The sequence below is a fragment of the Sipha flava genome, unplaced genomic scaffold, assembly GCF_003268045.1.
Source record: "Sipha flava isolate LNK unplaced genomic scaffold, YSA_version1 102_pilon_pilon, whole genome shotgun sequence".
Lineage (NCBI taxonomy): Eukaryota > Metazoa > Arthropoda > Insecta > Hemiptera > Aphididae > Sipha > Sipha flava.
Genome location: NW_020271716.1, coordinates 1,257,186 through 1,267,358, shown reverse-complemented (window position 1 = coordinate 1,267,358; position 10,173 = coordinate 1,257,186). Strand labels below are relative to the sequence as shown.

Here is a 10,173-nt window from a genome sequence, read left to right as displayed (position 1 = left end):
TTTTAAGTGTGATACGTACCGTTACAATCTGGTAATCATATCGTGTGTCCGTAGCCGTCACCAATCAGAAGGTCGGGCACGTTTTCTTCCCCTGTTCAATAAATACCCTGTTTGAACGTTCGGCATATTTGTTTCGTGATCGTTCGACGTATTGTGAACGTTACGGACCACAGTCCATTGACCTTCCTGGCGTTCCATAGGTCGGTCATTCGCTGGTAAGCTATTAGTTCCGTGTTGTTTGTTGTTTTGAACAATGTACTTACCAAAAGGAAATTCCATAGTTTCTAGAATACGTACTGTGGAAGTCTCGATGAGGTCCGCTCGCCGGTTAGGGATGATGTGTTGGAAATAATCGGATTCGCTCGTATATAAACATATTGGTCGGTGCACAGACGTTTCTGATTGGTATAGTTCTTCCGCATTTAGTCAATGTAAAATAATATGTATGATGCCTGTTTGGCGCTTTCAAAGTGTCAATTTACATTATTTAAACGCGTCTCTTTCGTACGATTTCTATTCGCTGAAAGCAACAATATTCATTCGCCCTCCCAAACCCTACTGACAATCGGATGTTTATGAAATTTTTTCGTTTTTTTCGGTTTTATGTGAAATACACATTACAAATTTTTTTAATGTGGATAATTTTATAACAAAATAACATTCACTAGATTGTGAATACTGATTTGGGCTTTTTATGGAGTCCATACTTGGTGAATCAAATCAAATTAAAAAAGGATAAGTGTTAAAATAGAACAACACAAAAATCGATTCTAATTGGATCCGGCATTAGATTAAAAAAAAAAAAATAAACCACAAATATTATGGATTCATCTAATTTAAATATTACCAAAACTTTTACTTGTACATTTTGAATCTGAATTAAATAAAAAAAATTGAGTTGTTACTCCCCTAGAAATAAATCTAAATACGCTCCTGTCAGATGGCGATGATTATTAGACGACGTGTAAAATACTTGCAGGCGTTCAGACGCTGCTAATGCCACTGCAAACATTGATTTCCGTTCGGCCGTAATGTTTGTACGCACCGCGAACGAAACGCGTATCCCGTGCCGGCGATCAACTTTAATCGGGACGGGAAAACGGAATACTAATGATTCCGATAGTGCAGGGGTACACAACATCGCATCGTATTAAGATTGAATCATTTTCATATTCACGTGACATCGGTCGTATTGTTCGCCGTTTATTGATTCGCACGGAACGGATACTGTTATTAAAAGATTGCATTGTACAGATTATAATGGTATTGCGGTGCGTGAACCGATTCGTTTTACACTTTTTCCGTTGATTACCGATAACCGGGAATTGGGTCGGATGCGTGAGTGTAAAAAAAAATCGATTAATTCAAGACCACTGCCGCGAAGAAGAAATCATAATACATTTAAATAATAGTAATTTTTTTTTATATACACTAGTACGAAACAAAGGAAAAAATATCCCATTGTTGGTGAACGAATTTGGACTTTTAACAACGCTGGTTGTTTATCAGTGTTGTGCTTTAGATAAATTTATCTAGATATGTAATCTACATAAATACTTCATATCGTTATCTTATCTAGATAAAAAATAAAATTGACATCTAATTTTCATCTAGATAATATGAAACATTTCCACTACTGTAAATGCGGAATCCAACTGGAAAAGTTTCAAATTGGAACGATATTTAAACATAATTATTGTAAACTTCACTTAATTGAAACACATTTGTACCGGGAAATAATCATGTTTTTTGTCGCCACACAAGTTTTGCGACTTTTAATATTAAATAAATAAAGGTAGGAGGTTAGTTGGGTCCCAGTTATTAATCCACTTACATATCGTAGTATATTAATATTATTATTATGAAAAAAACATTGTTTTCAATGCATCGTGTTAAAAAGAAGATTAACCCTAGAATCACACTATGCTTACATCGGTTAACGATTCCAATCAGGTCTTATCAATATATTAAAAAGACTTAAGTAAATGTATGAAGGAAACAACGAAAAAATAATAGTACGCTCGATAAAGAACAATATTTAAAAGGTCAAATAACATAATATTCTAATAATACCCGATTTGACTTGCTAAATCTGTATCATTTAAGTTTTTACCAAGAACATAGTATTATAAAAACACATATATTTTAAATTAATCATAATAATAAAAATGAAATTGATTTTTCTAATATATACAATTTTTACCATCATTTTAAAATTCGATTTAAAATCAAGATTATTAGATAATAAATAAATAACACTATATATTGTAAAATTTGTTTTTTTCTGAAACTCTATTTACTTAAGTTATACTTTTTTCCGGAACTCAACTTAACTCTTATCTTTTTTTTCAGAACTCAATTTACAGTGAAAAGGTCATTGGAGTCATAATTTACCATACACATTCAAAAGTGTACGTAAATATAAATTATTTTTTAAATAAGTTTTATTATAACACACATATGCGTTAAAAATCATCATAATATGTCGTTTAATAAGAAGTAAAAATTTGGAAAATATGCAAAAATTTGCCATTTTTTGAATAAAATACAATTTTCATAAATTAGGTACACAAAAAATTATTTTAAAGAAAAACTAAAAAAAAAAGTACTGCACACTTGTGTATTGTTGTGTCTTCCTGTTATACGAACATACAATCATTATCATTAAACTTTAATCTCCTTGAGCATAAAAGTATAAATAATGATAATGTTCTTTTTATATTATTGTAAATTAATAATGCATTGATAAATTTAGATAAAAATTAATTCGGTCCGGTCGACGATCATTAATAAAATTTATCAGTACAATAAAGATTTTATTATTGTTAAATGTATTAGAAGCAAAACTAATAAAATTTTTATTAAAATTACCATTGATAGATTTACGATAAACAATTTAGAACGTTGGATGTTATATATCTAATAATTTTTTTGGACTATAAATTTATAAAAAAAAAATTGTTTCGTAAAATCTATGAAGTATGCATATAAAAGTTCTCAGACCTAATATATGCGAATTCCTATAAAATAATGAAAAATAATGAAATATGCAAAATTATGCAACAAACATTTTTGTATTTAAAATCTGCGTACTATGGATCGAATTTGTATGGAATTAGAATTTCAATATGCACTTTCGAAAAAAATATGCAAATGCCTAAAATTTATATCCTTGGTTACTTTTACGAATTTATAATATTGGGTAGAACAGTCTTTAATGACCCATTAATATTGGTTTTCTTTGGTATTATACATTTATAATCATTTAACATTTTTATATTGTCAATAAAATATTTGATCTATAACGGTTTTTGGATATGTAATGTAAAATGTGTGATTTATTTGACAAGTTACATTTTTCACTGATACGATACTTAGAACAATTAATCAAAGGTATACATACCCATATAGTACGAGTATAAGGGTTAATTTTTATTGAAAAATAATAATAAAAAAATAAAATATATTTAAATATACAAATATCTGAAGTTTAGCACTAATCAAAAAGGAAGTTTAATTTGAAATGTATTTATGCACCTTAAAAACAATAACTTGTTGGTCGAGGCATGGAGAATATTTTTGTGAATAAATTTATAACGTTGAAGGTTTGTAAAGTTCTCCATATAAAACTATGAAAATATTGTGATTAAGTGAATATTTAAGTGTTGGTATTTGATTAATTCCAATTTAGCTCGAATTTCTGTTATTGTGTTATTTTATATTTATAAGTCTTTGAACAATGGATTCGAGATGGTTTCCATTTTCATGTAAAGTAAAATAATCATTAAATTAAATTTTAACAAACTAGCATTGCAATATCAGATCAAAAATTCTTTATCTTATAATCGTAAAATAAGTGAAATAACTGTGTTTTAACAGAAAAACAATAGGTTACTTTAAAATGAGTTATTTATGCTATTTAATAATACTAAAAGCGAAATTAATTAAAAATAATATTATCTATGTCTTCATCAAAATTATTTATTACTGAAAAAATGTTTAAAAATGAAAGAGTTTAATATTTTAGTTACTAATTGGTCTCGAATTTAATTGAAATCATCAGTGTTCAGTACTTATAGCACTTTTATTAATTGTTAATTAGTATTATCCACATGAAAAATAAAAAAAAAATAACAAACACTTTTCAAACCTAACCCGTTTTAGAATTACTCAATTTCTTTAATTAGGAACCTTCCCTGTTTTTTAATTTTATTCGAAATTATTAAATAATTTTACTATAATTGATCGCTATCCATCCGAATTAAGTATATCAGGAATTTTTTAGTTTCATAATTAACCTTTTATAATTACATCAGGCGATACGATGGATTCGAACCATTATTATGTTATTATATTATATATTCTATAAGAATAAGGTTATTTATTCTACACGAAAATTATAACGAGCTGAGAATTATATATTGCAAATGTTGGTACGAAAGCGTTGATACTCGTATTTTATGTTTTTTGTGGGTTGAAATTTGTAGAATTTTTCTATTTCAAATTTGAATCATTTGCCAAGATATGTAAAGTAAATACAGAAACACACTTAATAAACACTTTTCTACAAAATCTACGTAATATGTGAAAATATACACGATAAAATTTTGGATTTGAAATCATGACATCGACAAATGAACAAATATTTCGTACACTGCTATATTTTATAATAAATACCTGACAAAAGTAGCGAATGCTGTAAGTCCCGAACCCTGGTAATTATCCTACTAAAATATGTAATTACGTAACATAAATATGAGCAGAAAAATATAATTATAAATAATAAGTATTAAGTATAAATAATATCTCAGCTTCGGTTTACTTAGGTGCCATTTTAAAGTATAACGACTTTTTGACATTGAACGATAATTCAAAAACAAACAAGACGTACTACGTATTAATGCAAATTCGAATCGTTTGAATTGTTTTTCACATAGGTAAGATGATGCATTTTTATCGTAATGAGTTTAATAACAATCACCTGAGCGCCGCTTTGTCAATCGCTTCTGATGTATCCACGGACGGCAATCCTTCAATACTGAGATCCACGTCATCCAACATTGATTCGGCTTCTCTGGACAAGGCCATACTGTATTCTTCTGAGTACGTGTTTTTTTTCTGACTACTGCGACGGACAATTGTCAATGCTCCGTGTCCTGAAGACAAATAATAAACATTTTAAAGTTCGCGATGCGTTACATAATTACATTTACGTATCATAAAGTTAGAAAACTTATTATGACGGATTGCAAAGATCCTACCCTGTTGTGGGCAGTATAATACACTGTATAAACATAAAACGAACATCCAACTGATCAACTAATCGATTTTTACGTAAAATATAGTTCGAAATACTATTTAAAGCTATAATATAACTTGAATTGTGCTTTTATTTTTTTTTTGTAAAATATCAAGTTTATAACGATCACAACAACGCGAAAACAGTCCTTCTGAAGACTCTCAAGTCATTATTACCATCTCGACCAATAAAAATACGGCAGCAGAGAAACAAGCGTAGTCCATAGACTTGAAGCCAAATTCTGGACTACACTATGACCCTGTAAGTACAGTCATATAAAGGGTAGGTCAGAACAAGGAAAACACGACTCTCCTCGTATTTGTAACCCACAAAACCAATTACTGACGCTTATCCCGTCAGTAAACACACGCAATACGGCGGTACGCAAGGAGTTTACTAGTCGGTACGGCACTCGGGTTATATACTGGACGATTCCCGAAATAACCGCACTCATCATTCATCATTCACACTCCACATCGCACTGTACACTCACTCTGATCCAGTTCAGCGTCCGAAGCAGCAACAGTCTCAGTACTTCCGACTCTCAACGAAACGCTAAAACTTCAACAGGCAACAGCACCAATAAAACAGCAGTTCTCAACAGGGCAACAGCGCCCCACAGGTAAGCCGACGCGAAAGCGTCCATACATCCAATACAGCCCATCCGTAAAACAACTGTCGTGGGGCCACACCGCCGCAGTACCTCTCCAAACACTCCCACCAACCCTACCAAAAACGCTCTTTTTAAAACGACAGAACTTTAAACTACCACCCTAAGCTATGGCCGGAAACAAACCGCGTAAGCGTAAAGTCCTTCGTCGAAACTTTTCACCCCCTTCACCATCAACACCGAGATCCTCCGACTCAGAGACAATCGACTCCTTTTCGAACTCAACCTCAACTACCACTGAACGTTCCGCTACCCAACCAACTTCCACCCTTCCGACACTCACCCAAACATTAAATTAATCAAAATTAAAAACAAAAGAATGTGGAACGACAAATTATATTATTTCACTTTCATAACGGTGAGTAAAAAATTAAAATAATGATATTTCAAATATTAAAGATCAAATTTCAACACTCGAAGAACATAGTCTTTATACACTTTTTGTACACTTAGCATAAGAAGTGATCGATATAATGATGAAAATCATATATACTAATAATAAGTGTAAGGAAGAAGAGACCACTCGGTAGCAGCAGCTTCGACACGATAACTTCTAAAATATTAATAATTCTGTGCACGTTTTTTTTAAGCGATCGGAGATGACTGGTGATGAGTGGGGGGAGAGAGGATTGTTGTTGTTCAGCGGTCACGTTCCGTTGATCAACCAAACCATCGGTGATCGGTGTACACGAAAAAGATTTAAAGCGACAAAGGAATTTAAACAAGGACGTGAGCGGGTAAGAATGAAATTTTCCTCTGCATCGGCATGTATGTCAATGCCGTCAAGTACTACTGCGAGCGATAAAACAGATATGTTTGACTGATTGACAAGGTTGACCTAGTACAGGGGCTCATTTTGATACGTGCGTAAGTAATGAATGGTATGTTTCTTTATTGTATAGTCTAAATATGTCCGGTTGGATTTTCGTTATCTTAATTAATCGGCGTTAACGTGTTTTAGTCGTTTTCGTGAACCATTTTTCTGGTACACATCGACCGTGAATTTATCTGAAACCTATATATTTCGGTTTGTTCGGTATACTTTTGCAATTGAATATGAAATCTTGACGTTTGTCAAATGAAAAAATTAATTCGATTTCGCTACCGGTCTTGAGTCTCAAAGATAATAATTAAAAATCGGATGTTGGAGTGACGTCTCGTCGGCATCCGATAAGAATAAAATTGATTTTACATGGTTTTTTTTTCCGTTTAAGGGGGAGGGCAAGTATTTGAACACATGTTCGGTATTTTAAATGTAATGTATATTCTATGCTACAATACCTATTATTAGTAAACGTTTTGTGTTGCACGAAAACTTAAACGAATAATTTTCGTTACGTATTGTATTGTAGCATCGAATACTGATATTCGAATGATCGAATATTCGAATATATGAATACTCGAATAATTCCCATCACTGTTCGGAATGTAGTTGCGAATTCGTACAAATGATACGGCATAATATTCAACCAACGTTAGGTCATCATTATCTATCTCGAAAACGCGACGATAACAACGGTACTGAGCTTTTGAATTGTATACAGGGCGTTCAATATATAGGATTTAATCACTTTTCATAGTCAACCATTATCGCAATATAGTTGCAGTTTTATATTTTCATCATTTTTTAAAACACGTTAGTGGTTATTGGGTAATCCTATGTTGAATATACAAATTGTGAAATATTTTTGAAATTAAAGAGTCACCTGAGACATATTATTATGTCAAACTTCAATCGTTATAACTTTACTGTATTTTACGTTATATTATTTAAATACCATAGCAATAGAAGTACCATTATAAGAAATTTATCGTATACTAACTGTGTCGTATGTAAATTATTATAATATTGTTTCGGGGTGTAATCGTGCGTGGTACTTACTGGTGTTTTGATCATAATCATGCGAACCGCTCGTGCCTTCATCCATGAACACTGAGTCGTCTTTATTCCTGGCAGCGATATCTTCCGCGGAGTCTGGTGGGCCCGCCACTGAAACAACAAATACAAACAATGTCAGTATTTCAACCATCCTATACATCCTTAGGTACAACACGATATATTGTCATGGCGTCGAAAGATTTCCTGATACAAGTTTGGTGTCCAAGCAATATTCACACACACGCACGCTAACACGAATACACACATCACATGCTGTGATACACCTATAGAGTAAAACGATTTTTAAAACGAACGTGTGCGTGTAAGGCATATTTAGAGTTTTCGTAAAATCACGAGCCGTATTTTGGGAGGAGGAGAGGAGAAACTGAAAAATGTCGAATCGAACAAATTCGCCACAGCACTGTCTTGGGATTCGCACGCGCATAAACTATTTTAGATTCTCTCGTGTAAATAGTTTCCGTGTTTACGATGAATCTTTACATATTTCGTACGTCCGTCTCTGGTTATTCAAACAAATCGCTTGGTGATTTGTCGTCGGCTCGAGTCTTTTCACGCATACACACATGTTTCGGCGTACAAAAAGTAGAAACCCTAACGCATGCACGCACGCACGCACGTAGACCTTGCTCGAGAAGACGGTTTGACTGTAGCGCGTTATACGTGTATATCGGTTGGAAATAAATGACTAACGAATAAAAATGGCGACGTGTCTGCCGTGATAAATCGTGGTTTTTTAAAAAAAAATAAATAAATAAAAAAATAAAAAAAGAGAAACTGCTCGGGAATGATACATACACACATATATACAAATATATACATATTAAGATTGGTGCGTATACAATAAGGTGTGTGTGTGTGTGTGTATGTGTATCGTCACCATCGCTCGGTGGTATAATATATAATATGTAATATGACGGGGAAAGCATATGTATTTCAGCTGCAGCCGTAGAATATTATCGCGTTCGCGTGTTTTTTGTCAGCAACAGGAAACAAATGACACAAAAATCCTAAATCGTACGCCGTTCGATTTTCAATAATCCGTCAAAATATCACAGGCCAACCAGCCCGAATAAACACGGTGTGTAATGTAACCACGGTGTAACTACTAAAGTAATGGTTTGTTGTGCGTACTATATGGATTTAAAAAGATTAATTTTACAATTATTTAAACATTATCATATACTTTGTATTTTGCTGCGTTTGAAAATAATGTAATATTTACCAGACATAAAATATGTAATAAAAAAAAATTATAAGAACAAAAGAAGTATATAATATACATATAAACATATTGAATAATTATCACATATTATAAAAAAACTTAACATACAGTAAAAAAGTATATGAATAATTCATAATTTTGTATTCGTATCACTTGATGCAGTCGTTTCTTTTATACTGTTTTATTTTTAATTTGTGACTTTCTGTGACGATAATATTTTTTGGGGTAGAAAAATGTTTTTTATTATCTTAATGGAGATACTTAGCAAAGTTTAAAATACAAATCTTAGGTGAAAACTATATTATAAACGATATAAATATTTAAAATCTGTAAAAAACAATTGATTTATTAAATAAACAGGTTTTTGAGTTAATTATAAAATGTTGAAAATTGAATGCTTTTTATGCTTTTTTTTTCCAAAAAAAGTCGATAAAATAATTTTCGGTTTGACAAAATCTCTTGTAAATTCAATTCAATATTCTTCATACACATCTGTTACCGATGAAAAAAATAATAGAGTTTAATTTCAACAAAAAAAATTAACGATTCAACATTAAGTTTTGACAAATTAAAAATCATCAAATCCCGTTTGTTGTTAAAATCTATAATTCTGTACATTTTAATATCCAAAGCTTGATAATGAGATATAAGATTTTTTTTGTAGCGTAAAATGTATACTGGAAATTCATAAAAATGTTTTATAATATTTATATTATTATTATTATTATTATTTATATTATTTTAGAATTTCAAATATTTCAACGAATTTACCATTAATTAGTTATCACATAAATATTAATCGTACAGCGACTCGAATCATTCAATACTTTATAACGGTTACAACAATACACTAAAATAGTCTTTTTGAGGACAACACAATTTATTACCATCATAAACATCATCAACCAATCAGTACACGACATTAGAAGAAACATACGTAGTCCAGGGACTTAGAACTAAATGTAAGCTCTCTAGACTACACGACGACCCTGTAAATACAGCCATGGTTAGGAGACGTGAGGACGAAGATAATGAGACCCTCCCCACGGCTGTAAAACACAAAGTCAATGAATAACGTCCGA

The 10,173-nt window shown here is 31.6% G+C and overlaps 1 protein-coding gene across 5 annotated transcripts in view; it reads right to left on the bottom strand.

Moving 5' to 3' along the window:
• LOC112681283 (calcium/calmodulin-dependent 3',5'-cyclic nucleotide phosphodiesterase 1A-like) overlaps positions 1–10,173 on the bottom strand; it is a 455,395-nt gene that overhangs the window by 51,901 nt on the left and 393,321 nt on the right. For 4 of the 5 annotated variants that reach the window (XM_025551566.1, XM_025551549.1, XM_025551556.1 and 1 more), the window contains 2 exons: positions 7,852–7,959; positions 4,982–5,156 (listed from right to left, as the gene is read on the bottom strand). In XM_025551566.1, coding sequence (XP_025407351.1) covers positions 4,982–5,156; positions 7,852–7,959 — 283 coding nt within the window. Of the gene's footprint in view, positions 1–4,981; positions 5,157–7,851; positions 7,963–10,173 lie in introns of all 5 variants that reach the window. The other variant, XM_025551569.1, reaches the window with a different exon arrangement.